Source organism: Syngnathus acus, chromosome 3 (genome assembly GCF_901709675.1).
Source record: "Syngnathus acus chromosome 3, fSynAcu1.2, whole genome shotgun sequence".
In the NCBI taxonomy this organism is placed as follows: domain Eukaryota; kingdom Metazoa; phylum Chordata; class Actinopteri; order Syngnathiformes; family Syngnathidae; genus Syngnathus; species Syngnathus acus.
The window spans coordinates 16,227,445-16,254,610 of NC_051089.1; the positions used below are offsets into that span (position 1 = coordinate 16,227,445).

At 41.3% G+C, this 27,166-nt stretch overlaps 1 protein-coding gene across 6 annotated transcripts; it reads right to left on the reverse strand.

Annotated features, from left to right (window-relative positions):
• Window positions 1-205: 205 nt before the first annotated feature.
• tp53bp1 (tumor protein p53 binding protein, 1) lies at window positions 206-26,059 on the reverse strand. Of its 6 annotated transcripts, XM_037247605.1 has the most exons (30): window positions 25,946-26,059; window positions 20,521-20,726; window positions 18,597-18,675; window positions 18,407-18,503; window positions 18,278-18,330; window positions 18,094-18,201; window positions 17,856-17,978; window positions 15,164-15,215; window positions 14,934-15,085; window positions 14,594-14,720; window positions 14,412-14,506; window positions 14,155-14,342; window positions 12,921-13,556; window positions 12,485-12,842; window positions 11,553-11,669; window positions 11,278-11,460; window positions 11,127-11,193; window positions 10,879-10,974; window positions 7,074-7,317; window positions 6,017-6,169; window positions 5,266-5,489; window positions 4,870-5,019; window positions 4,314-4,705; window positions 3,081-3,272; window positions 2,726-2,899; window positions 1,942-2,127; window positions 1,769-1,863; window positions 1,498-1,694; window positions 618-754; window positions 206-544 (listed from the first exon to the last, which is right to left on the reverse strand). In XM_037247605.1, exons 2-30 carry the CDS (start codon window positions 20,698-20,700, stop codon window positions 336-338), a joined length of 5,064 nt encoding a protein of 1,687 aa, XP_037103500.1. In that variant the 5' UTR covers window positions 20,701-20,726; window positions 25,946-26,059; the 3' UTR covers window positions 206-335. The 6 variants fall into 6 exon arrangements, with proteins under 6 accessions (XP_037103500.1, XP_037103498.1, XP_037103499.1 ...); XM_037247603.1 differs by having other exon boundaries at window positions 12,485-13,556; XM_037247604.1 differs by lacking the exon at window positions 25,946-26,059 and adding an exon at window positions 20,833-21,105 and having other exon boundaries at window positions 12,485-13,556.
• Between the last annotated feature and the right edge of the window lie 1,107 nt (window positions 26,060-27,166).

Below are 27,166 nucleotides of genomic sequence, written 5' to 3' on the forward strand. Positions count from 1 at the left end.
TTGATACTTAAATCTCAAGTGGCAACAGCTTTTGCTTTGGAGGCGGCTTATAAATCTTAATTATGTGCATGGCTCGATGCAACCAGTTCATCAAGAAAACTTGTTTCCATCGTTTGAGCACTCGAACCGACAGACTGAAGGCTTTCCTTTTGTATAAACTGTATATATACTGAAACATTTTGTGTCTAAAATAAAATCAATTGACTAAAACGAAACAAGGATGACATTTATTCTTCCATAAAAACACACAATGAAGTTATGTACAGTAGGCATGCAACAGAACAAATGTTGAACGGTGAGTATCACGGTTAAAAGCAGCATACATGTACAGTATCTTATGATGTTGTTGATGGCGATGTCAAGGAGGAGTAATTGTGGTGATATTGAGGCTTGCTCTGGAACCCAAGACACTCCCCACAGATAATACTCTGAACGAGCCACTCGGGAGACACCAGCGGCACTTGAAGTGATGTCACATTTTTCTCTATGAGCGGTGGGCAAGAATGGTCTGCGACCACAACATCATACTTTCCTGCAGGGACGTCTACGAGTGGGGGAAACGAAATGTTGGTCACTTTGTCAAAGCAGAGTATTGGTGTAGTTGATGTCAATCTTACCAGAGCCGTCCTTGTCGGCATAGAAATGCCGGAAGGAGGAAGCGCCACCCATAGTGACGAGCTGGGCCCAAAGCTCCTCTGGCTTCTCAGACACCAGAAAAAAATGCAAGTCCTTGAAAGGACTGGAGCGAGGATGCCTGAGAAAAGACAAATACTACTTAAGAATTGCTATTCAACGGTTTCTTTTAATTGCAATGTTTGATATTAGCAACAAATAAAATAATAGTTGCAAGAAATGTTTTTTTTAAACTGCACATCAGAAAAAAAAAGTTATAGCACACCACTTATTAAAATTATTCAGTGCATGTATGTATGTATAATGATGTACCTTCTGTCATCTAGTGGAAGAGCATTTTATTTGTGACTATATATGGTTGGCTAAAATACATGATTTTGTAGAATATATATTTTTTGTCAAAATTTACTGAATAATTTGTTACGGCACACCGGTTGACAATAATTGTAAAACATAACATGGGCAATAAAACAACGTTTTAAAAGATTTTTTAGAATACAAGTAAATTATTTACTGCATATCGGACCAGAAGATCCAAATGACATAAAATGTAACAGTAAACAAAAAAAAGTTTGGAATCAAAATATCAATTTTGCTTTAAAAGAAATTGCTTGCATCGAATTGTTCCATTTGAAATTATATTCTCTTATTGGAGATTCATCTTTGAACCCATGGACAAGTTCAATCATGTTATAAAATGAGAAAAAATCCCCTAAAATCTAACAAAATAATTTTACTTTAACATAAAAATGACTTATTGTATCAAACCCCATGTATCAAGATTTGTAGCAAATTCTTTTGTTGGAGAGATATATACCCCTAATACTCAGATTTAGAAACATTCAAAAAAAGAAATCTTCATACCATTCCACAATGGCACCATCTGGTCCCAAACCAGCAGGTAGCAGATAGTTCCTGTAGTTGAGCAGTTTGTTGTCTTTGCAGCAGTCTCTCACCCAAAAATGCGACACGCATGGCACACCGCTGGCTAAGCTCAGCAAGTACTTCCTGGTACGGCAGTGCTGGTCTACAATGAGAAGACTCTGGTATGCCGCCTTGCACTGAGGGGAGGACGGGAGCCACGTGAGGCTGAATTCATTACCCAAACGCATATTCATATAATCACAGCACTTACCTGTTCTTCATTGAAGTCTGGCAGAATAAAGCCTCCACCTGCCAGTAGCTGGGACTCAGTGTATGCTTTGTTAAACGGGCCAATCTGAACATTATCTGCTTGGAAAATAGAGACAAAGATGTCAAGCCGGCCACTGGGATGGTTACGCCAGCTCTGAGGATAATCGGCCTCACCCTCCTCATCGCTAATGAGTATATTGTTCAGTCGGTCCATCTCAGATGAGGCGGTTAGCATGAAGGCGAAGCCCATGAAAAGAGATGTGTTCTGAGGCATTGGGCCATGAGTCTCAGCCAGATTGCCTGGCTGTGCAGCCACATCTGTGCCGCTGCCAGACGTGTTACAGACACCGGCCCGCTGAGCTGCGGGACAACAGTACGGTCACATATACAGTATCAAAATTGTTGAATTTAGTTCACCCAAATCAAGAGAAAAATAATCATTAAGATGACTTGTAGTGGATTACTGCTATGAGAAACACCAGCATGTTCTATTTATTCCCATCTTCCCTCCACCTGTGAACCACAGTACCACCAGTGGAAACTTTGTTCATTACCAAATAAGCCTCAGCAGCAGCAGCCCGCATACAGCATGGTAGGAAGGACTCGAATGGATAAGACCGATGTCTCAGCACAAAACACACTTATTACCAATTCCAACACACATATGAAATCTTACAATATTAAAAATATCAATGATTTAAAAACCATAATTCAATTGGGGGAAAAAATGCCCAGGAGTGGAGTGAAAAACTAATACAATATTTTAAAATGCACCAAGTAGAACCTATTAAAACCATCAGCAATTATTTTAAAACTAGGAAAGTATAAATATGGTTACTCTATCTAATAAAATCACAGGTATTGTTAAAAAAAAAAAAAAAAAAAAAGGTCGTTAAACTTTAAGTATGACGACGTGCCCTCCCCTCCAGACATGTTTTTGGTGAGAGAGTCTCTGTACCGGTTCTGGCGCCCCTGCGGCTTCTTTTGGGCGGCGAGCGCTCGTTATCAGAGACCCGCAGCCTTCTCTTAGTGGACGGGCCTGCTTTACGTGGGCTGCTGGAGGAACTTTGGTCAGGGGTGTTTGATCCCACAGGGGGTCCTCTGCGGCGCCTTTTGCCTTCCACCAAATTATCTGCAAAGTGAGCAGGATTGTGTCACTAAAAAGAAAACATTATGCCCAACGCATTCATTGTGTAGATTTGAAGAGAAAACAAAAGCTATCCATTCCTTTCTTTGATATTTAGGCCTCACAATTTTGGAGGGAATTATTCCTCCAGGCTAATTTTGTTGTCTTGCAAAGTGATGGTACTTACCTAGGCTGATGTCGGAGGCCTTGGCCAGGGGAGTGGAGGGCTCATAGGGACCAAGGCTGTGGTGCTCCCTCATTCTGTTTCCCTGCTCCAGCGAGAGGATGACTGAAGTCCTGTTGTACCACTCCTCTTGGCCCTCCCTCTCTATATTGTAGAAGAGGTCTTGCCCTTCTGATTTATAACCCTTCACCACACCTAAAAACACAGAAGATACACTTGATCAAGATGCGCTAGGCTGGTACTGATTTCCCGTTGCACAAACAAGGCTTACTAGCCTCATTGGTTTTTCCACCTCAAAAAAACATTGCTGGTGAACCCAAGTCTTGCTGACCAACAATAGAGGGGTTTCCATTCAAATGTCTCATTCCAGTAAATTTTGTAAAAATGTGCAAAATGAACATGCGACTTATCACCATTTTGAGGACGGCATGAGATGTCAGCATGAGATGGCGGCATGAGATGGCGGCATGAGATGGCGGCATGAGATGGCGGCATACGATAGCGTCTCTCTGCCACAAGACTGTTGTCTATCTCTCAGCCTAATATATATATATATATATATATATTTTTAGCAATTAAACATTTATGGGGGATGTCGTTGTGTTGATACTGGTGGCAAAAGCGAATGACATTTCCGTGTTTTGATACGTTTATAAAGGGTAAATTTTGTAGCATTTCCATTCAGGTTTAGTTTCACTATTCTTGAAAATTCAAATCAAACTAGGTAGATGGAAACCCACCCAGTGAAGATGGTGTAACTAATTTGATTTGAGAAAGGTGGCAGCAACCAGAACTAAGTTCGTTACATATTCAGAGAAGCAAGATTATTTAAGATGAAGACTGTGCAATGACTTTTTTGGGAGGCTACTGGTAAAGGTTAAATTTATTTTAAAAATCCATCTGTGTGAAAGCTTTGCAAATATCCCAGCGCAAATTGACCTATATATGTATGTAAAAAAAATGTAATGGCTAAATTTGGCTGTAGCAGCTTTAGAAGAATCAGGTGCACCAGAAATTATGTTCATTTGAATACTACAAAAAGACAAAAGATGCAATGTTCAAAACTGATCAACTTTAGGTCACCCCCCCCCTCATTTTTATGCCCCTTACACAGTTGGGCGGTAAAAAGAGGGAGCAAAACTCCACAGAGCGACGTCCAAGTCGGATATATCCGATCAAATGAAGTTCGGTGGCAAAGCGGCGTGCAGTGGGTTGACATTTTTCTACTTTACCTACCTATGCTGAAAAACTCATCTTCCACCAAAGCGGTGACCTCAGTCTCCAGTGGAATGGGATCACACAGCAGGATATCTTTTCCCGCCACTTCACACTCGTATCCATCATCAAAACGCAGGCGAAATCTCCCTTCGCCAGGATCTTTGACAATGCGGCCAGAGTAGAAGTAGCCATTGGACGACCACTTGGCCATCACTCGCAGTCCCACAAAGCTACTTCCGGCTGAGCTTGCCTCCTCTGGGGACGACCGTGGGGAGTTGGAGTGGCGCAGGACCTCATCGTCTGTGGGGCTGACAGGGACGCGTGGGGGAGGTATATAAGGTTCATCCTCTGAGGAAGACAGGGGCTGACCTTGAGTGCTGAGCAGCAGCAATGAGCCAGCACCTCCTCCCCTGTAAGCCAAAAGATTTGCTCAAACCAAACATGTTGAAAAGCAACAACGGAAATAAACAACCAACACGAGGAACGTAAGTGAGAAGAAAAGTGTAGATTAGCAGGTGACCTCCTTTTACTTGAGTGGTGTTAACATGCATGGCGAGCCTCTGAGAGCACTCACCTGAACGGGGGTCGACCACGTTTAGCCCGTCCTCTGGGGGTGGTTGAAACTAATGCCCCAGACTCAGGGGTACCTCTGTCCTTTTTGACCACTGACCCTCCCTTTTGACCCCTATTACCCCTCTGTTTTTGTCCGCCTCCCCTTTTAAGACTGCAGACACACAGAGGGGACAAATAGAGATAGTCAGGTTGCACAGGCACCGATTTGAGGTCACTCAAATAATGAGTGACCACAGATTGATGCCTGGGAGGTGTGATTAGTGAATCACTGAGAGATTAGGGTGTTAGTCAAAGAAGGTGAAGGAGTGACACAGGAAAAGGTAGTGTTTTCACCCATGCTGTACTATGATAGAGAAAATCTGAGAAGTCCATGCTCTGATCAAAGATGAACCAGTACCTAGCAGATTTGGCGCTTCGACTGGGCGGCATGATGAACTCTGGCCTGGAGAGACCACTGGTGGTCCTACGCCCTCCCCCAGAACCTTTCTGTAGGCTGGAGGCCTTGGACGACAAGGAGCTGATGTCACCAAGGTCACCAGATGTTAGGGAACTGCTGATTGTGCGGCACGGGGACATGTCATTGTCCAAGACCTGACAGTCCACCACTGGGTCCTCGCTCTCCTAATAACAATGACAAGACACTTATTTGGGGTTTTAAATAGGATGACCTACATGTGTGAATGTGTACAGTGCATCCAAACGGTATTCAGCGCGCTTCACATGTACTTTAGAGTCTCTACTGACCAAAACGGGCATGTTTCTGCAATGTGGGAGAAAGTCAGAACTCAAAAATCCACGCAAGCATGAAGACAACATGCAAATATCACTCAAGAAGGCCAGGGCAGAGAACCAAAGCCCAGACCTCAAAACTTTAGAGCGGACGAAGCAACCACTTCTTAACAGAGCAGCCAGTGGAGAGCTGAAGGTTTTTCCCGGCTGACTGGGCAAAAGGGGATCTTCACCCTGGACTGGTCGTCAATCAATCACAGTGTACATTACCTACCACCCATACTTAAATTCACTGTCACTGAAGTCGCATTGCCTGCACTAAAATCAATAACCCTTATACATATCAGGTGTCCCCAAAACACAAAAGTTTCATGAAAGGAAAACATTCGTGGGTGAAAGAAATAATGTGACTCACTAACCTCTGTGACTTTGCGATCCACCTCTTTGCCATCTTCATAAAAAACATCTGTAATGATCCGTGTGATGGTGGTCCGTACTTCCTGGATGGTGCGCACGTGTCTGCGGTGGGAGGGCCCATCTTTTCTTCGAAAAGATGAGGTTTCCGGTTCGCCCTGTTAAAGATCAAAGTTAGCTATTCAACAAAATATAGATGATTTTTCATTTGAAAAACAATAATGGTACGCACCATGCCTGCTGGTGAGCACGGCATTTGTATACTTATGGGCATCTGCCTGCTGATAAACGTATTACAAGTTGGTTGAAGATACAACACAAAAAAAAAAAAAAAAATCAACATTTGAAGATATATTTTGAATATAGATGCGGTTTTAATAAAAAAAAACATGCAACTGGATATTGGCAGAAGCCTTTTTTGAATTAGTGATGTATTATTTATATAACTCAGACGCCAATTTAAAAAAGAAAAAATCCAAATATCTCTTCACAACTAATTGATACTTTCACACGACTAATGTAATTTTGTATTTATTTTCTCTGACCGTATCAGGTTTTTTTTTTTCTCAAGGGAATAGCATCAACATCATCTGTGGTCCGCAAGCGACATTCCTATTTGCTGTGCAGTCGAGGAAAGAGGAATTTAACCTGGCAATGATTTGCTGATTTGCTAACAGCTACCGGTGCAAGTTTTTTTTACAGCACATTTTAAAAATTTAAGCTGTCAGTGCTCTTTTTTGCACCATAGACTGATTTTACATAATGACCATATTTTGTCAGACTATCAAAGCCGTAGCGCAACGAGATGTCGAGCCATCGTAATGTTTGTTCAATCCATGCCACGATGCCATCTTCGAAATAAACGTTTCACACAAGCGGTTTGGCTGTTGACTTTGACTTTTCAAAGGGCGGCTCTGAAAATGCGCGCTGAAGCAATTGAATCCAGCACATAAGTGACTATTTTCAATACACATGCGCACTTGCTCGCCGCTTATGTCCACCATAGTGGTTAATTATTAATCAATTTAGGTTAATAACGTGTATATATAGTGACTGAAGAACCTTGTTGGATGGGTGAGCAGTAACGGTGTTGTCTAAGGTGTGCCGGGATTCGTCCTTTTGGTTTGGGACAGACAGCTCTGGTCCTCGCCTCTCTTCAGACTGCTCAGCTTCCGTTTGTCGAGCAGCCTCCTGTGGCACTGCCGACACTTCCAGTTGTAAAGACTCTGACTGGCTATTGGGCAGGCTGTCACATCCTAGCGAGGCTGTCCGAGATCTTTTTCGTAATGAGGTGAAGAGCTCTCCCCTACAAAAGTGAAAAAATTGTAGAGAACCTCAGAAATACACTTAAAGTAAGAGATTTATGAACAAATACTGTCTTGTACTAGTTCATTTTTGTGTGAAAAATTCGGTTAGGAAAGAAATCAACTATGTCTACACTAAAGCAAAATTATATTTGAATATCCCTCACTCCGTGCCAAGATCTAGATCTACAAAGTAAATAAGAACTTGTAGGGAGACTGATTACAAAACACAAAGGGGCTGCTAAAATTTAAAGACGGCCTGCATTTATATGTACCCCAATTTCACACAGCCTTTCGGGTCCAGAATTTGGGAATCACGTTAATCCCGAAAGCACGATTCATAGTCTTTTTTTTTTTTTTGGAAAGGCATGTTTTTAGGCAGCCAAAGCGGTCCTTTATTACGTTAATTTATGTCAGGCGTATTGTTGGGCAGCCAAAAGGGGTCCGTTTGCTGTCCACCTCCTTTTATTAAGAGACTAATACGCAGATGACAATGTCAGGCGGCTTGAGTTAAGACATTTTGATGCTATGTGAATTGGATGGAAGAGAGACTAAAGCAGCCATTTATTCTACTACTGTGTTTGGCCACGCTCTTTGACTTGTGTCTGTGTGGATGAGAGGCTTCCGGGAACTTCCCCCTTTCCAAATCAAGAACAATCCTAGCTATCCGTAACACTGTAATAAAGCAGTCATACAGATCAAACAGCCCGACATCTTATTATCAAACGCCTTTAAATTGGTCACGGAAATTCATCAAATCACTAGCGCTAAGGTTTACGCGCTAGTCATTTAGCTTCATACGGTTCTTATATCGTCCATTTAAAATATTACTTAAAAATGTATTTGTCAAAAAAAATTGGGGTCCATGACCAAACTGCGTCGAGTAGGATCAAAGCGAGTAAAATCAAGATTTGAGTGTATTTTTCTTTGCATGCAAACGGGGGGGGGGGGGTTCGCACTCGGCTGTCTTAACTTTGTGGGCATGTTTGCGCTGATGTCATTAGCGCAGTATCCTTTGTGACGATGACGTTAAGAAGATGACGGCCCTCTGTGTTCTAAAAACACATTTCCCTTTCACAACACTTCTTTTTCAAAGGAATTGCACCGGTTTATCATTTACCCCATTTCAATTTGTAACTACCGTATTTTCCGCCCTAAAAGGCGCACCGGGTTATAAGGCGCACCTTCAATGAACGGCCCATTTTAAAACTTTGTCCATATATAAGGCGCACCGGCTTATAAGGCGCATAAAATAGAAGCTATACTGCATCAAACTGAGGTTGACTAGGGTTGCGGTATGCATCCACTAGCCAATAACCAACGAGCCCTCTGTAAACAATCGCGTTTCTCAAACGATCTCCTATAAAATGATCAGAACTGACTAAAGTTCGATCTAACGCATTGGTACTACTTACCTATGTTTCCCTTCCATATCGATCCGTAGATTTACTCGAAACATTAACAGAGCAGCCTATTTTGACATGAAATAGCCTGGTACGTATAGCAGCTATCGCAATAGCATTAGCCATCCGCAAAGTCTCACGAGCCTCAGCGAAGTGTAAACAATCGCGTTTCTCAAACGATCTCCTATAAAATGATCGGAACTGACTAAAGTTCGATCCAACGCATTGGTACTACTTACCTATGTTTCCCTTCCATATCGATCCGTAGATTTACTCGAAACATTAACAGAGCAGCCTATTTTGACATGAAATAGCCTGGTACGTATAGCAGCTATCGCAATAGCATTAGCCATCCGCAAAGTCTCACGAGCCTCACCTCGCAATCTCCCATGAGCCTCAGCAAAGTGTAAACAATCGCGTTTCTCAAACGATCACCTATAAAATGATCGGAACTGACTAAAGTTCGATCCAACGCATTGGTACTACTTACCTATGTTTCCCTTCCATATCGATCCGTAGATTTACTCGAAACATTAACAGAGCAGCCTATTTTGGCATGAAATAGCCTGGTACGTATAGCAGCTATCGCAATAGCATTAGCCATCCGCAAAGTCTCACGAGCCTCACCTCGCAATCTCCCATGAGCCTCAGCAAAGTGTAAACAATCGCGTTTCTCAAACGATCTCCTATAAAATGATCGGAACTGACTAAAGTTCGATCTAACGCATTGGTACTACTTACCTATGTTTCCCTTCCATATCGATCCGTAGATTTACTCGAAACATTAACAGAGCAGCCTATTTTGACATGAAATAGCCTGGTACGTATAGCAGCTATCGCAATAGCATTAGCCATCCGCAAAGTCTCACGAGCCTCACCTCGCAATCTCCCATGAGCCTCAGCAAAGTGTAAACAATCGCGTTTCTCAAACGATCTCCTATAAAATGATCGGAACTGACTAAAGTTCGATCCAACGCATTGGTACTACTTACCTATGTTTCCCTTCCATATCGATCCGTAGATTTACTCGAAACATTAACAGAGCAGCCTATTTTGACATGAAATAGCCTGGTACGTATAGCAGCTATCGCAATAGCATTAGCCATCCGCAAAGTCTCACGAGCCTCACCTCGCAATCTCCCATGAGCCTCAGCAAAGTGTAAACAATCGCGTTTCTCAAACGATCTCCTATAAAATGATCGGAACTGACTAAAGTTCGATCTAACGCATTGGTACTACTTACCTATGTTTCCCTTCCATATCGATCCGTAGATTTACTCGAAACATTAACAGAGCAGCCTATTTTGACAGGAAATAGCCTCGCGGGTACAACAGCTATTCGGTGACGCCCCCTGACTACAGTTGCCGTAATGCTGGGAAGCGATGCGACCTTGTAATTTATTAGTCGTACTAAAACGTACTGAAACATTTTGGCAGAGCACTGTGTACAACCAGTATGGATCAACAAATTCATCAGTTGATCCATATATAAGGCGCACTGGCCTATAAGGCGCACTGTCGGCTTTTGAGAAAATTTTAGGTTTTTAGGTGCGCCTTTTAGGGCGGAAAATACGGTAATAGCTTTGGTGTCACTATTAAGTATTTTTTAAATCATAAAAACATTAACAAATGATAGTGTACTAACACTGTATTCTCTCTATAGTCTACTTTGCTGACATCGTAATTCAGAAAGACAAGGAAAAATCTTCACCTGAAGACAAAGCATGTTCCAAGCATATATATAGGCATGTAGTGCTTAAAATAACCATTTGCCCAACGGCCTGATAAGCAAAAGTAGGTTGCCTCGTTTCTCATACACATACTCAAGGTGACCCATTTATGACAACTAAAATATATTCGACAAGGGAATGCAACAATTCCTGGTCAAACACCTAAATTTGATCTTCCACTGAATATAGATGAAAACTATATTAAAAAAAACATTCCTCAAAGTTATATTCCTTAAGTACCTTTTCATAACCACTTTAGCTTGGTCAAGCAAATATCTCTTTCTCCAATGCATTTAGGCAAATATTTCAAAATCTACAGTGAGGGCATATTCGTGCAAACTTCGAAACAAATTGGAAATAAATGTAATCTGTGTGCTTTCTTACAGTTCATTTTACAGCTAACGGCACATAGAAAAAGACCAGGGCTCACCTAACAGGTGTGTTGTTGCCTCTTGGAAGACTGCTATCTTCTTCCTCTTCCTCCTGCTGTCTGTGCACTTGCCTGACACGGCTGAATACTGACGGACTGATGGAACAGAAATTATTATTCAAGTAACTGTTTTCACAACAATGTGGCCAACCAATTTACCTTTTCCCACAGTGAAAACTGTTTTCTTTTATTTCTAATGTATGAGGTGGTAATAAAGTAAACGAGTGATGCATCGGAAACTATGGTACCTGGTTTCAGCCTTAGTGACAGTGGTAACCTTGGCAACAGATTCATCCTCCTCTGATAGTGTTGGTTCTGCAGAGGAAGAGTAGTTACTGAGAAAGTACTGTGAATGCAGTATCCATGGCTACAATTACGACCGAGACAGAATATGCGTACTCTGCAAACTGAATCGTTCCGAGCTTCCCTCTTCAACCGGGGTCACTAACTTCATTCTCAAACTCAGCCTTGTGTCTCCTGTCTCGGCCAACTCATCTCCAGATTCTTCCAGAACATCATCTTTGGCTGCCATCACCACATCAGCACTGACATTGTCTGTCACCGTCTTCTCATTAAATGTCTCTAGATAAGTGAAAAACAAAGACGTTCGATTTAAAAATAATGTCGCTACTTGACATTTAAGATTGCCTTGTATGCTTTTCACAGGAACACACCAATGGGAGTGCTGTGCCTTAGCGTCCCCTTCAACTCGCTGATAATCGGGGGAGTTGCTCCAACAACTGGACCGATGAACTCACCATCTTTAGGCAGTGTGAAATGGAAGGACATTTCTGGAAGGAAGGAAAAAAAAAAAGCATAAGAAAAAGATGACCACAGTTAAAATGCATAAGAATACAAGTCGCATTTTGGGGGAGGGGTATTTGAAACTGAAAAGCAAAAACCGAGACAAATAACAATAGAGCTTAGACTGGCACCCAAAATCCCCGTTTCTTAATCATGGTGACGAGAATGAGCGAACGCAAACGAGATCCGATTCGATTAGAAGCTTTCACTTATAAAATGTAACTTCATATTTTTTTGTTTGTTTAAAAATGGCTTAGCTGAACTAGAATCCTGCACCACATTGTGGAATAGGAAAATCCTGGTTTGTTATTGTAACTTTTGGTACTATAAAGAGCAAATCCTCATGGTAAATGCCGCATGTGATAGTGGTAGTAATACACCAGGTATTTGCCAAAGCAAATTAGAAGAACTGAAAGAAAAGTAGCCACGGCAAATAATGTTACATGATCTGTTAGTTTGCTGCCGTTTTTCAAGGCAACAAACACCAGCCAGCTCGCTAGTTTAGCATGCAGCATACACCACCATTTTTTTTTTTTTTTTACTATCTTCAGCACCAAAAAGAAATAATAACCAACCAGATTTCTTCCGTTTGGCCACAATTCGATATGAATCCACAAAGAAACAAAAAAGACAAAGCAGTATTGAGAAGCAGAAGTTTCAAAATGAAAGTGAATTCATTTGTTGCCATCAACATGATTGGAAGGATTTTGGGTGCGAGTCCAAGCTCTAATTTGAATTCAAGTCACACCTCAGTATCAGTCACAAGCTGCTAATATGAACTTAAACAATGGGGCCATCCTACCTCCTGAGCTATCACTGAACCTCTTGCTTCTGTGCATCTCTGGTTCTTGTACCATGGGCTCATGGCCATTAGTGGACGTAGATGACACCTTGCTTGTGCTTGAACTGGGAGTAGTGGCTTTTGAAAGCTGCAAGGGTGTTTTGGGGTGATCCTGTGAGTCTCTCTTGCTCTCTGCAACAGTAACAATGCTCTCATCCCCATATGCATCCTCCTTGTCACCAGAAGACATCAGCTTGTTTTGAGAGAGGACTAAACCCATATTTGAAGAAGCCCCCGCTCCCAAAGCACTCTCCTCCTCCTCCTCCATTGCCACATCCTCCTCCTCTGAGGAATCTTCAATATCTGCAGGTTCATCAATTTGATCTTTGCTCATCTCCTCCATCGCCATTTCCTCCTCCTCTGAGGAAGCGTGTTCAATATCTGCGGGTTCATCCATTTCAACTTTGCTCATCGGACTCCCAATGGAGCCACAGTTCTGTGACAGTGATTGAGACTGTACACAATGTGCTGCATTCACGCCGCTCTTTGCCACCTCCATTACAGACATATGGGAGATGACTGGCTGCGATTCCAGACTGCAGGGATTCACTTCTGACGGAGTCTCAAGCACAAAGCTGTTTACAATCACATCTGAAGATTGAATCTTGGATTGAGAACAGGACACAACTTTAGGAGGGCTTGACTCCTTGATAGCAGTCTCACATGCTTTTACATTCAGGTTGGGTAAATCCAAGAAAGGTGATAGCTGAGTGCACAGTTTAGAAATGGGGGCACTTTGTGATTCAGCACGGACACCGTTGCACTCACTCCTCTGATCACTGTGTGAAAACGCAGAGTCAGTAGTATCTACTACAGACCGCTCTTCCAGTTCTTCAATTTGTGTATCCTGGGTGTCCTCCATGATCTCTTCTGACATCTGGGATGAGTTGTCGTCATCCATATTCACAGAGAGCTGTAAAGGCAATGTGAAAGCAGACGATGATTCCTTGCGAGGAGACTCAACAGACAAGGACTCAGTCTTGTTAGCAGATGGCTTTGGAGCCTCCTGACTCTGTGTTGGGACAAACACGTCCTGAGAAAAACAAAAACAAACAAAAAAGCATGAGGACAGAGGGCTACTACAAAATTTGGGACACCTGCAAAATATAGTGCTCGCCAGAACCAGAGATACAGTGCTCAATATATGAAGTACCAACTTTCAATTTTGATGAATCATTGGGGTTGATTCTTGTGGCTAAACAATTTAATAATGGGGAAACAAAGATTCAAGATGATTTGTGATTTATTTTGGTGCTATGAATAGTAAATTCAGCACCAAAAGGCACAATAAGTGATGAAGATTCTTCCTTTTCCTACGATGCGACAGTTTCCCATTACGAAACTATAATGAAAACGAAAAACGAAAAAGAAAAACAGGAAGTTTCTAATAAACTTGAACTCATTTACAGCCGTCAACACAATTAGGGAATGGGGATTTTGGGTGCCAGTCTAAATGTAACCTTTCTTCGTCTTTGCTTTTGTCAAATAAATTTGCCCCCCAAAAATGCGACTTGTACTTCAGATCCACTTTTTCTTCTTCTTCATGCGGCACATTTTGACTGGTGCATTAATGGCCCAAAAAAACAAACAAACAGCAAGTCATACGAGTACTAATAAAATGTGGTACATACGTGTGAGAACTCTGGCTGAGAAGGTAAAGAGAGAGGCTTCTCTAACACAAAACAAAAAGAACTCTGGGATACAGCAGTTGAGGTGGGTAGTTGTGGTTTAGAGGAGGCCTCTGTTTCCATTGGCACTTCTTCCTTTGGAGCAGCTCGCTCTTCTTTAGGCTGCAGGCTATCCATGGACTCATCGGCACCTGACAAAGCAAACCTTGCTTGTCTCATTTCATCTTTGGAATTCTCATTAAAACAAAATGTTGTCTTACCATGTTGGCTCTCTGCTCCTCTTGGTGAGTTGGGGACAATCAAAGGTGCGTGGAGAAAGTTGTCTGGGGTTGGGGCAACATAATCAACAGAGCTCCTAGTGGGTAATTGACAATTTCAGATCATTTCTCTCTGTGGTGGTCGTTTGAACCACATAACACTGTACAATTGTCATGTGACTTACTGCGATAAACTCTGCTGTATCAATGTTTCCTGTCCAGAAAGATGCAATAGCCGGAGGGTTTGGGCTGGTGTTGAAGTGGAATAACCTTGTTGCTCCGGCTCAGACACTGTACTGTCTACTGCAGCACCTGAGGGCAACAAAACATACAATAGTAGAATTTTTTAAGGACGCTCTGATCTAAAGCGGTGGTCTCGGCAGCTAGTTAAGAAGCATGCGAAGCTAACAATCCAACAGTCAATGTTAACCCAAAGCGCCTTATGGTGCGGGAAATACGGTACTAATTGAATTTATCTGCATGTCTGCTTAATTGTCAATGTACGCCACATGCAAAGGGACATACCTGACTTGTCAGCATCAAACATGTCCTCCTGAGATGACATCATTCCACCGTCCCGTTGTTCTGGCTCACCAGAGTCTTTGAGGCACTGTGACTGCAGCAAAACCTGAACATTCAGTGTTTGTTCTGACTGGCTGCTGGAGCTCACTTCAGATCTTTTGGAGATAGAACAACCTTGAATTGGCAAATGCATCTCAGATGAACAGAATAAAATGAAAAATTAGGTTATATACCTGACTACTTTGCATATCAGATCCTGCGATGTCACAGTGTTGATGGTGTGCTCTGAGAGAAAGGGGGACATGTTTACCCGAAGTTGTCAGCAGAGATTATGAGAGTCTTATGGTGCTTCTTTTCCCCCAAAAATCAATAAATCTGAACTGTTTTGTCAAAGGATACTTTTGTAAAATGAATCTTTAATTCCATAAAACCGTTTGTGGTTATAGTTTGTTGTATAAGGATAAGCAATGATGAGCAATGTTTCACAACCAACCATTAGACAAAAATCGACCAGTTACAAAGAACGTCAGTTTCTTTGCATGTAATTTGCTTTGCACGGGATAGGCACCAAGCAGGCTTCCTAATGGTGGAAATCCATGTTGAATTGATGCCCACTGAGATGCATTGGAGTGGACTCATAACCCCCAAAATTCTAAAAAAGCAAAACACTAATATGGATTCTCCACAAAAAACAGAGGTTGTCTCACAAGCTCCCCCAAAACATAAAATAATTTTACAAATTACACAAATAGGTGGCTATGCAAGGAATGAACCATGTGTATGGGGGGTGGTCCACTGTAAGCAGGGGTCACCAACCTTTTTGAAAGTGAGAACTACTTCTTGGGCACTGATTTGTACAAAGTTTGTTCCATGGTTCTAAAAAATGGAATTTGCTCAAATTACATATTTTTAATAAAAAGACTCGTATGTGTTTGTTTTAATATTATTTTTAGTCAAGAACTCATTCATAAATGTCTGCCATTGTTTTTGTTTTTAATTTATCACTTTGCCACGTAGAAAATCTAAATCTTCTATCAGTGGTGGGTGATTTTTAATGTAGCCCTGTGGGCTATTTATTTGGACCTTGTGGCCTATCTGGTGCCTTCAGCCTCCGACTCCGTTTTTACTTTTTGCGGCAAGATCGTTTCTGAACGCAGTTTTACTTTAAAGGGAGGGTAAACAGATGGTTAATTTTTTCTAACTAGCCAGTTTATGCATTTTATTATGGGGAAAAATGAAAAAAGATAGCATTTTCTATTTTAGCCATTCATTTTGGAGAAATAATGAAACAAAGATTGCCTTTAAGAACGCATGCACCCCTCCCCTCCAAGTCTTAGTTGATGTCAAAAAAGGGATCACAATTTCCCTCTTAGAAATCAATTTTAAAGAACTATCACTTAAAATGTCCCAAAACAGCTATGAATTGGCACCAAACTTTACATGGACATCTCTACTTATCTCAATCTTACGCAGACTCTGGGATCCAGAATTTGGGAATCGCATTAACCCTGAAAGGGCATTGTATAGAAAGTCTTGTTTTTTGCTATGTGAATTGGATGGAAGTGAGAATAAAGCAGCCACACTTATTCTACTACTATGTCCGGTTGCGCTTTGACGTGTGTGGATGAGAACTTCCCCCTTTCCAAATCAAAAACAATCCAAGCTATCCGTAAAACTGTACTAAAGCAGTCATAAAGATCAAACAGCCTGACTTCTTATTATCAAACTCCTTTTAATTGGTCACAGAAATTTATCAAATCGCTAGCGCTAAGGTTTACGTGCTAGTCATTTAGCTTTATATGTTCCTTTTGTCATCCATTTAAATTACTACTTGAAAATGTATTTACGACGGAAAGAAATTGGGGTCCATAACCAAACCGCGTTAGACAAAAGGTCGCGTGGAATCTAAGCATGTAAAATCGAGACTTGGGTGCGCTTCAACATATCACAAGAATTACCGTGAGATAGTCAGGTTGTGTCAAATCAGTGGTTCCCAAACTTTTGCAGGCTGGCGCCCCCTTTGGCTCCCCAGTGAATTCCTAGCGCCCCCCCCCCCCCCCCCCCCCCAATTTAGTAAACCAATTTATTTTGACACCCGAAGTGATTTAAGGTTTGTCTTTTATTGCAGGATGCTTGGTCTCCATGTGTTGAAGCAGTTTTGAATGCTTCACTGCCTGGTTAGTTAGCCTGTCGCCACATATTAGCTTTGCGGGCTCGACTGGGGAAACATGTCACGTGACCGGGACGAGTGTCTTGACCTGAGTTAATTGATCGTCGATAAAAAAAAAATTCTGTGCGGCTTGGCGGCCCGATACCAAGTGACCCACGGACCGGTACCGGTCCGCGGCCCGGTGGTTGGGGACCACTGCCCTAACCAGCTCAACACAACACAACACAACACGGCGCGTTCTGGCGAGTCCCCAATTTCATGTTGACTTGAACTCAAGATGATGTTGACCGCCAGAATGCGGTTTTTATTATAAGATAAAATTCTGAACATTACAAGCTTGAAATTACAAACCTGAGCTTTTGCTTTTGTAGTCTATGCTGTCGGATCTGACTGGGCCAGAGCGGCGTGTTGTGTACAAATCGACTGCCGCCCCCCTACCGCCCCCCTACCGCCCCTTTCTTCCTCACCGCCCCCCCAGATCTTTCCACCGCCCCCAGGGGGGCGGTACCGCCCACTTTGGGAACCACTGTGTTAAATCGAGCAGACTTGGCCCAAAAAGTGGGCGTCAGTAAGTGTACCGCACTTCTGTTCCAAAATACAATTTTTCAAGGGGGACTTACAGCACTGATATCATTTCTTAATACAGTTCTATTACTTAAGTGCCAAAGTTGGCTCGCTTTACCCTCCCTTTCAAAAATGTATTCAGTATAATAATAATTCTCGCATTTTTTCTAAATGATTGAACTCTTGATTACCTAATTTGGAGTCTGTCTCACTGACTGCTCGAGTCTTGTCCCGCTCATCACCCTTCTGGCTATTTACTTCAACAACATCCTGACTCTTAGAAATAGGAAGGAAACCAAAGTGCGAGTTTCCACCTGAAAGACAAAAGTCTTATCAAATAAACTTTCAAAAAACATTAAGTATGATAACATTTTTTGCATATTTTCTCTAAATTATCAAATTCAATCCCTAATTTGGAATTTATCTCACCGACTGTCCGAGGCTTATTACGTTCATCTCCCTTCTGGCTATTCAGTTCATCGATAACATAATCCTGACTCTGAGATAGTGCAAGGAAACCAAACTGCGAGTTTGCATCTGAAAGACAAAAATGTTAATGCGTAAACTTGTATTCATTACTGGGCCTTCCTAGAAATGTGACAAGGCTCCTTACCTTCAGCCTGCTGACAAGGTGTGGTGGAATCAGAATCCATTGGCACATTAGCCCTGAAATATTTAGATAGAAATTTAAAAATACTTTTCGGAGCATGAACAATCTGCTAAAACAATGGCCAATGGGTACTTTAGTTTGTTTGGCGGGTTAATGGTGAGAACTTGACTCTCCTCTTCTTGACAATCCTCTTGGCATTCCGAACTGTGGTTGGGCAGAGCAAGAATGCCTAGACATAAACAAATACAAGAGAAGGGTTTCTGTAAGGCTGTTAAATACAAGGTGGGTGAATGCTTACATTGTTAGGGGGGAAAAAACTAACCAAGACCAGCCTGGCTGTTACTGCGGCAGCTTTCAGATTGGCTTTGAGAGCCTCTACTTCCAGGTGGTGATATCAGCTCCTGGAAAGGTAAGTGATTACTTAAGACAAAAGTCAATTATGCATACAATTCTAAAGTTGCCGCAGGGTCCACATTGGCAAAAATCATGTGCCAATAACGTCTTCAGGCATCTAGATTATGTTTTGAGGCAGGGGACTTTATCGAATAAGTTCCAGTTTTAGCGATAAATAGATTTGCAATTTTGCATGTAACAAAGGCAGGCTTAATATTTATTTTGATTAAATATTTTTTCAACTTATTTCCCATATTTAGTTTCAAGGCAGCATGTCAGAGTTAAAAAGGAGACAATGCCTGAGAAGGAAATTTCAAAATGAAGACAAAATACAATGATTTTCCTTTAAAGATACATTCTACTTTTTGAGAATCATCAACACGTGAGCAAGAGGGTACTTACTCATGCTAAAAAGACCAAGTTTGGGGTACACAAGACCCAAACAATTACCGTATTGGCCCGAATATGATGTTTCTTTTCATTGAAATAAAACTGAAAAAGGTGGGGGGTCGTCTTACATTCGGGGTCTAGACAAAGGCTTTTTTCAAACTTGAGTCTTGAAAAAGAGAGGGTTGTCTTATAATCGGGTGTCGTCTTATATTCGGGCCAATACAGTATTACATTCTAACATTGTTAAGAAATTAATGGAGCCAGGGGCACTGCAAAGAAGCAAAACGCGATCAAGATTCTACTGGTGACCAATTAACAGGGTGCCTCAAAAATAGATTGCGATCAATTGAGGCACTGAAATGATGGGGCCCAAAGTTATTTTTGTTCTGATGTCTCCCCTGGCAGAACCTTTCAAGGGAACACGACCAGGATTATTCAAACCATCCATTCTCTAGACCGCTTGTCCCTACAGGGGTCACGGGCGTGCTGGACCCTATCCCAGCAGTCATCGGGCAGTAGGCAGGGGACACCCTGAACCGGTTGCCAGCCAATCGCAGGGCACACAGAGACGAATCCGCACTATCACGGGCGTGCTGGACCCTATCCCAGCAGTCATCGGGCAGTCGGCAGGGGACACCCTGAACCGGTTGCCAGCCAATCGCAGGGCACACAGAGACGAATCCGCACTATCGGCCTACCAAGCATGTTTTTGGGATGTGGGAGGAAACCATAGTGCCCGGAGAAAGCCCACGCGGGCAAGGGAGAACATGCAAACTCCACGCTGGGAGGGGCGGAGGTGGAATTGAACCCGCACCCTCCTAACTGAGGCGTACGTGCTAACAACCAGTGCCCCACCATGCCAGCCTTATTCAAACCACTCTCTGTAAAATATGAACACAATGAACTGGCCTCGTAATATAGTGTTATTCAAACATGAGTAATTACACACTTCCGACACAGTACGAAATACAATGAAGAAATCTGCTTTGTTGCTATTGTACATTAGCGTACAGCAATGGTGTTTAGATTGACGCAAAGATATGTTTCAAATGAAACGACCAAGATCTGCATTTTGAAGTGCTGTACTACTGCATTGCATAATTATTATGCAATGTCAATAAAACAGTACCTTTCCAAACATCCATCTATCCATTATCCAAACCTGTTATCCTCACGAGGGTCGCTGGTGGGTTGGAGCGTATTTTCTTTCGAAAGGCTGAATGTTTAGTTAGCCCTGATGAATTGTGGAGGCCTACCTAATGTTAAGGCCGCAAGGTTAGAATCATGAGTGTTAAAAGCAAACCACCACGAAGCACCAAAAGCCGTCTTGCGATTTAACAGCAAGTCAACCGTGACTCTTCACGTCCCTGTAAATAAAAGAGCACGGCTTCCATGTCGCTGACTGCTTCATGGCCGTGACGAGAATGGCGTATTGTTACGTTTCTTTTCGCGACGCTGCTTACCAGGACCGGGCTGCATGCGCTGGGCTGCAGGTTTGATAGACGTCGAGCCAGCACAGCACGGTAGCTGCTCTCGGGGTCGTCTTCCAAGGCGACGCTGTCCGGCTGTGAATCCTCCACAATGAGACACGGATTCTCCGGCTGAGGCAGGCAGGAGTCCAATTCACTTCCGTCGGGATCCATGTGGTCTTGCCGTGATCAGTAGCTGACTGAGTGCGACATATACAAAGAGGAATGTGTGAAGCAGTCGCTTGTTTACTATGCTTTAAACATAGTTTTCGCACTTAACCTAAATTAGCCAAGCGTTTCAATGACCTATATAGGCATGTATTTATTTTGGTGGCTATGTATTGTCGATTTCGTCCCGCACGTAAACACACACCCCCTCTCCACCGGTTCCTGCTCAGCGCGGTAAAAACAAGCCTATTGGCTTGAGCGATGCTGTGACGTCACAAAGCCTTTGCTTGGTTTTATGTTGACCGAACATTTCTTTTGATTGGTTTTATGGTTACTGAACATTTGTTTTCATTTGTATCCGGTACTTTCGATTTCTATGTTTGGTTCCGTAAGTTGTCTTGAGCCAGTTACTACTAAAAGATATTATACATTATGACACAGGTGTCAAACTCAAGGCCCGGGGGCCAGATACGGCCCGCCACATCATTTTATGTGGCCCGCGAAGACAAATTGTGCATCAAATTCGTGTCATTTCTAGAATTGCAAATTGTCTTCAAATTTAATATCTTTTTTTTTTATATTTGACCAGTTTTTACTCATCTGATTTGAAAACGAGTTATTTGTCAGTTTGTTTTGTAGCTTTTACTGTATATAAGATGAGGTGCTCATACATTTATTTGGGTTTGCAGTCATAATGGCCCTCCGAAAGAACCTATGACTACAATGCGGCCCATGAAAAAAATTAGTTGGACACCCCTGTATTATGAGTTGATTGCATTTGAATTACTCTAAGTTTTTTTTTTTTAATGCTAGGGAGGTGACAAAATTAAAATCCTCTGTATTTCCAACAAGACGGATGTCACTGGAAAGAGCTGGGGTAATGGAACAATTGTATAGCATAAGGTACAACTAATGCCATAAAAGCAATATGCAACGCAATGCTCATTTCTCTTTGATGAACTTTGTTTGCATGTCCCGTAGAATGGTCAATATAAAATGTTGCAGGTACCGTTAACACACTTTTTAGGCAGCCAAAGATGAGTTATACCGCTCTTTGTGATAAAGAGAAATACTGCATGAAAGTCATCAAATCGAGAACAAGTCGCCTGAATGGAAAGTCTGACTTGCTACGTCAATCACCAGAGGAGACTGAAGGGAGAAGGAAGAAGAGGCTGCAGTAAAGGCCTGGAAAAGCATTTCAAATGAAGACTGTAATAGTCTTGTTAGGTCAGTGGGTCACTTGATGCAGTTATTGCATGTAAGGGTTATGCCTCCAAATATTGAATGTTAATCACTTTCACAATGAATAATGAATACTTTGCAGACTTAAAAAGTGAGTGGCTTCAAAGGTGCAATGTCCTGAGTTGAAATAAAAGCTGGAATTCTGAACTTTTGTTTCTAATTTATCTTTTGATCTGAAACTGAAATTTTGTTTATTTGAGTTTATGTCTGACATTCCATTTGTTTGGTTATCTCGACAATTAAGTGAAATTAATGCAAAAAATTAAGAATTTCAGAAAAGGTAAATATTTTTCACGGCACTATTGTAAATATCTACCTTTAATCTATAAATTGTATAAAAGTGCCTATTGGACTAAAGTGAAGCGCAGGTTTGTCATTTACTGAAACTCATTTTACTGGATATGTGGATGTTTTTTTAAAATGTATGAATGCTATAAACCACAAATGTAAAGTGATGAATGTATTTAATGAATGTATTTATTTTTACTTGTACATAAATTATTTTTATTTTATTTGTACATACAGTCTGCTGATAATTTGAAGATGTAACAGCCAATCAAATATCACTTGTACAACCTCAGTTTCCATGGAGACAGCACACAAGACACCAGAGTAGGAAGCACAAAGCAAAATCATTTAGGTTGTTTCGATACAGCAAGACATCAATCAAGACAAAAAAAGTGTTGCCAGAAAATGGCTGCTTTAAGATGTCATTTTACAAAGCATGCCCTGCCTGATCGGTCCAGACTTAATTTACTATTGTAATGATTTTTTTTAATGAGGTCGTTTAGAAGTATGTTTTTTAGTGCTGTTAACAGTTTTCAATAAAGTCTGTAGTGTAGTGTGTGGTTACAGGCGGGGTACACTTGAACCAGTTGCCAATCGCAGTGCACACATAGACAAACAGCTATTCACACTCACAATCACACCTACGGACGATTTGGAGTTGTCAATCGGCTTACCATGCATGTTTTTGGAATGTCAAAGTCAAAAGTCAAAGTCTGCTTTATTGTCAATTTCTTCACATGTCAAGACACACAAAGAGATTGAAATTACGTTTCCCACTATCCCACGGTGACAAGACATAGTACACAATATACATACAAGTAAACAACACAAAATGTGGGAGCACCCCGGAGGAAATCCACGCAGGCACAAGGAGAACATGCAAACTCCACATAGGAAGGCCAGAGCGGTAATCAAACCGTGCACCTCTGAACTGGATGTGCTAACCAGTGCGCCACATGCTGCCTTTTTTGGCAATCAAACAATCGATTTTTCAACACCTCTTAATGTGTTTTTCAACGTTACCCTTCACTGATTAATGAACATGCATTATGCCCATCAATCACATAATATTTGAGATAAAAAAAAAAAAACATGTCAAAAATACTTGCATATATTTTACCGTAGAGCAGTGGTTCTTGACCTGGGGTCAATCGAACCCGAGGGGTTCGGTGAGACGGTCTCAGGGGTTCGCCAGAGCCTCCACTGCGGAGGAGCGAACACACCTGATTTATCGTGTAACTTTGTGATAATGCATATCTGAACTGGTCTCGCAAAGGCAACAGCAGAAGTTACACTGATTTGCAGGTATGTCATTTGTTTTGAGTTCATGCATTGTGTTGGTTTCGTTCTTTGAACAAGGTGACGTTCATGCACGGCTCATTTTGTGCACCAGTAAAAAAACATCGATGTCTTGAATTTGAAAAAAATTCCGTGAATACGCATATGAAACTGGTGGGGTTCGGTACCTCCAACAAGATCAAGAACCACTGCCATAGACACAAATTCTTCCAAATAAGAAAATGAATTTGAATGAAATTTACATGGTGATAATGTAGTGGTTACTACATTACTACATGGGATAATGCGGATGTCCATCACAGAAATAGTTAACGATTTAACATCATCTATTATGTCAAACAGAGCGCTAACACTATTGCAATACTGCACAGTTACCTGCTGTACATGCTAGAAACAAATAAGATCCTGACTTTCTGCTCGGAATTTGTCCTCACTGCCATGCTGTTTTTTTGTGTGTGCAATAACATGTGTCCATTGCTGAGTAAGTAAATTGTCTGATTTAAAGTTCATGTGATCTTGTGATTATTGTGGGCTTCAGGGGATTTTCAGACACAAAACATGTCAATCAGATGTTGGGCAAAAATGTTGATGAGTTTTCAATCCAAACTTATGTCACTGAATGTCTTGTTTCGCTTAAGCCCAAAGACAAATGGTCTGCTAAGGAAAAGAAAGTAATAACATCTGAGAGGCTGATCATTCATTTTTAATTTTGTTTGCAATAAACATGCAAGCAACAACCATATAGTCTAATAATTAATTGTGTTCTGTGTTGCCTTTGAACATTGAAACGAAACGAAACATTCGATTATTTGGCTACTCATGCTATACTGTCATTATGTTTTACCTCAACCAGAGTTCGGTTATTTTGTTCTTGGACCACAATGGAGAGCGGAACAGTTGAATGGGAGAGGGTGTACATTTGCTCAAAAATTGCCTCGCTCCTGAACAATTTGTCTAGCCCCGCTTCTGAACTGATGGCTATCCCACTGAGAGTTTGTCTGTGGAGAATTTTTATCCATTCGCCCAGAAGAGTGTCTGTTTTGCTCTAGTTCACCCGAAACCTGTTTGATGGGCTTGATGATCAAGTTTTCCACATATTTAATGCTATGATTTTTGCACCAATGTGGAAAATAAAATCTTCCCTGAAATCCTTAAACAAGATTGGACGCATCCATTCATCCATTTTCTATACCACTTGTCCTTATTAGGGTTGTGGCTGAGCCGGAACCTATCCCAAGTGATGAAGCGAGGACAATCTGATCCTGGTCTGTCTCGCCAGCCAATAACATGGCACATATTGACAACCATCCACCACATGCATGATTTGGGCATGTGGGGAGTAAATATGTTGAAATTAATTGATTAATCTTTTAATCTAACCCTAACTAATCAATGATCAAATTAATCAAAAATGTCAACTAATCATTTATAGCCATTTTTTTTAAATTAAAATGTCCAAATCTTCTGATTTCAGCCTCACAAAAGTAATTATTCTCTGATTTGTGCAGTCTTTCATGAAAGAAGACTGATTATATTTTTTCCATCCATTCATCCATTTTCTGAACCGCTTTTCCTCATGAGGGTCACGGGCGTGTTGGAGCCTATCCCAGCTGACTTCGGGCTTTTTTAAAATCAAAATCAGACATTTGTAAACATCAACAACAACCAAACCAGAATCAGTTTTAAAAAGGCTGGTGAGTACGACATCAGTCCCGTCCTGTGTGATAATGTTTAATTGTTGTGTAGTGTTTGTGTTTTATTTTGCTTTAATCACTCCGCAATACCAAATAACCAACAACTGGTTAATAAACCATAGGTCATACGGTTTGGAATACACTTGGATGCAAAATAAATTTTGAACCCATCATTTGATGGCATCGAATGATCCATTCTAAATATATTAAGAGAGAGAAATAACATAAATGCCACATAGGAAGCAAATCTCAGAAGAGCAGTGCTCATTACTAGTGTGCCATGCTGAAATAGAAGCATATTCAGTATTTGTCCAAAATGTAGAATGTAAAAACAACAACATTGGAATCATGGGTCTGGCTCCCTAATTGATTAAGAGGTGTGTCCAATGCCTTTTGTCTATACTGCCGTGTATTGACATTGCTCTGCACTGTTCTCTTATACAGAAGCTTTGGTTTATAGATAACGGGAGCCACAATGAACGCACATATGCGACAGTCAACGTAACCTTAGACGCTCCAGCCAAGTTAAATGCCAGATCGTCATCTAATGATAGGGCAGAGGTTTTCAGACGAATGCTCAGCCATTACCCAAAATGTCTCACGTTCGCCCCCTCCACTGGAGCACACGGGCACGCGCTGAAGCTCACGCGGGAGATATTTGACGACACTTCCATTGCTCATCGACACCATAGATCGACCCACAAAAAAAGGAACATTTAGAACGTTACCTTAGGAGACAATACGAATATTCCACTCGTGTGTTTCAGTGTGGCGTTGCACGCAGTGAAAACACGTCCTCCATCGCTCCGTTGCTCCTTTCCTCTGGAGAACAGTCAGGGTGTGGAGTGCACGCATACAGTGCACGTAAATATAATGGCATTTAAAAACAAATTTGTTATTTGTTCATTTTCTCCTACTGGCAAACGCAATCATTCCACAATAAACGTCAAACAAAGAACATTTACAAAATGTACTGTAATGCATATGAATGTAAATTAAAACAATTGGTAATGTTCATTTATGTATTTTCCTATCTCTTTAAAATGTAAGTCTCGTTTGTCTTTAGAAGAATCAAAAGCACTGTAACCATCCAAGGTATTGTTTCATTTACTTGCCTACTTTCACAATAAGATTTTTTTTAAATATAATTAAACATTGCTTGAGGGAGAAGTACCGAGCCTTTTTGTGCCTAACTTTAAACATTCATTACTTTCAAGACAAAGCACAAATATTAATAACAATAATAACAACAAAATACGACAAAACAGTGAAGAATAGCATCTTAGATATCATTTTAGCAAGGGAGAAGTTCCACGCTGCTATTATCACCTTTCATGTTGATGACAACATCTAGCACTTTCCACTCTAACCAGCAGAGGCCAGTATATTACACAGAGTCGTTTTGCTGACTCACCGGTGGAAAATCAAAGCGCAACTGCAGCACTCTCGAAAATAATGGTACACAATAAACAAGTAAGCAATTACATCAAATTGCCTGTCTGTATGATTAAAGGAAACATCACACAGCGTTTTCAAGATAAACATTCTAAAAAACCTGGAAGTGGTGAGGCTCTCCTACTGTCTGGAGTTTGCATCTTCTCCCTGTACTTGTGCAAAAACATACATGAAACAGGTTCACTGAAGATTAATTGTGGATGGTTGTTTGCAGGACCAATTCTAGGATCAGAGATTTAGGAGTGCGTAGCTAAACTGTTTTGTCACGCAATATTATTGTCACATTAATAAAAGGGACTTTTTTTTCTGAAGTAAGCCGGTAAACTAAGCAATATGCTACATTTTGTAAATTGGATCTGTGGGGAGGAACCAAAGTTTTAATTTAGGTCCTTAGATGAAAAAGTCGATAATGTTGTGGATATTCGGCTATGTCTGTAAATCTCAACTGTGAGAACGGCACCCAAAAGTGGTTTGAGCAATCAAAAAAATACTCA

What these genes read in the sequence shown, in the direction of transcription:
- tp53bp1 (XM_037247603.1), bottom strand. Translation starts at nt 20,700, where the DNA reads ATGGATCCCGACGGAAGTGAATTGGACTCCTGCCTGCCTCAGCCGGAG. An exon ending in GCGCATGCAGCCCGGTCCTG is followed by an intron (nt 18,676 to 20,520) that starts GTAAGCAGCGTC and finishes TTACCTTTCCAG; the next exon opens with GAGCTGATATCACCACCTGG. An exon ending in GTTTGATGCTGACAAGTCAG is followed by an intron (nt 14,721 to 14,933) that starts GTATGTCCCTTT and finishes TGTTGCCCTCAG; the next exon opens with GTGCTGCAGTAGACAGTACA.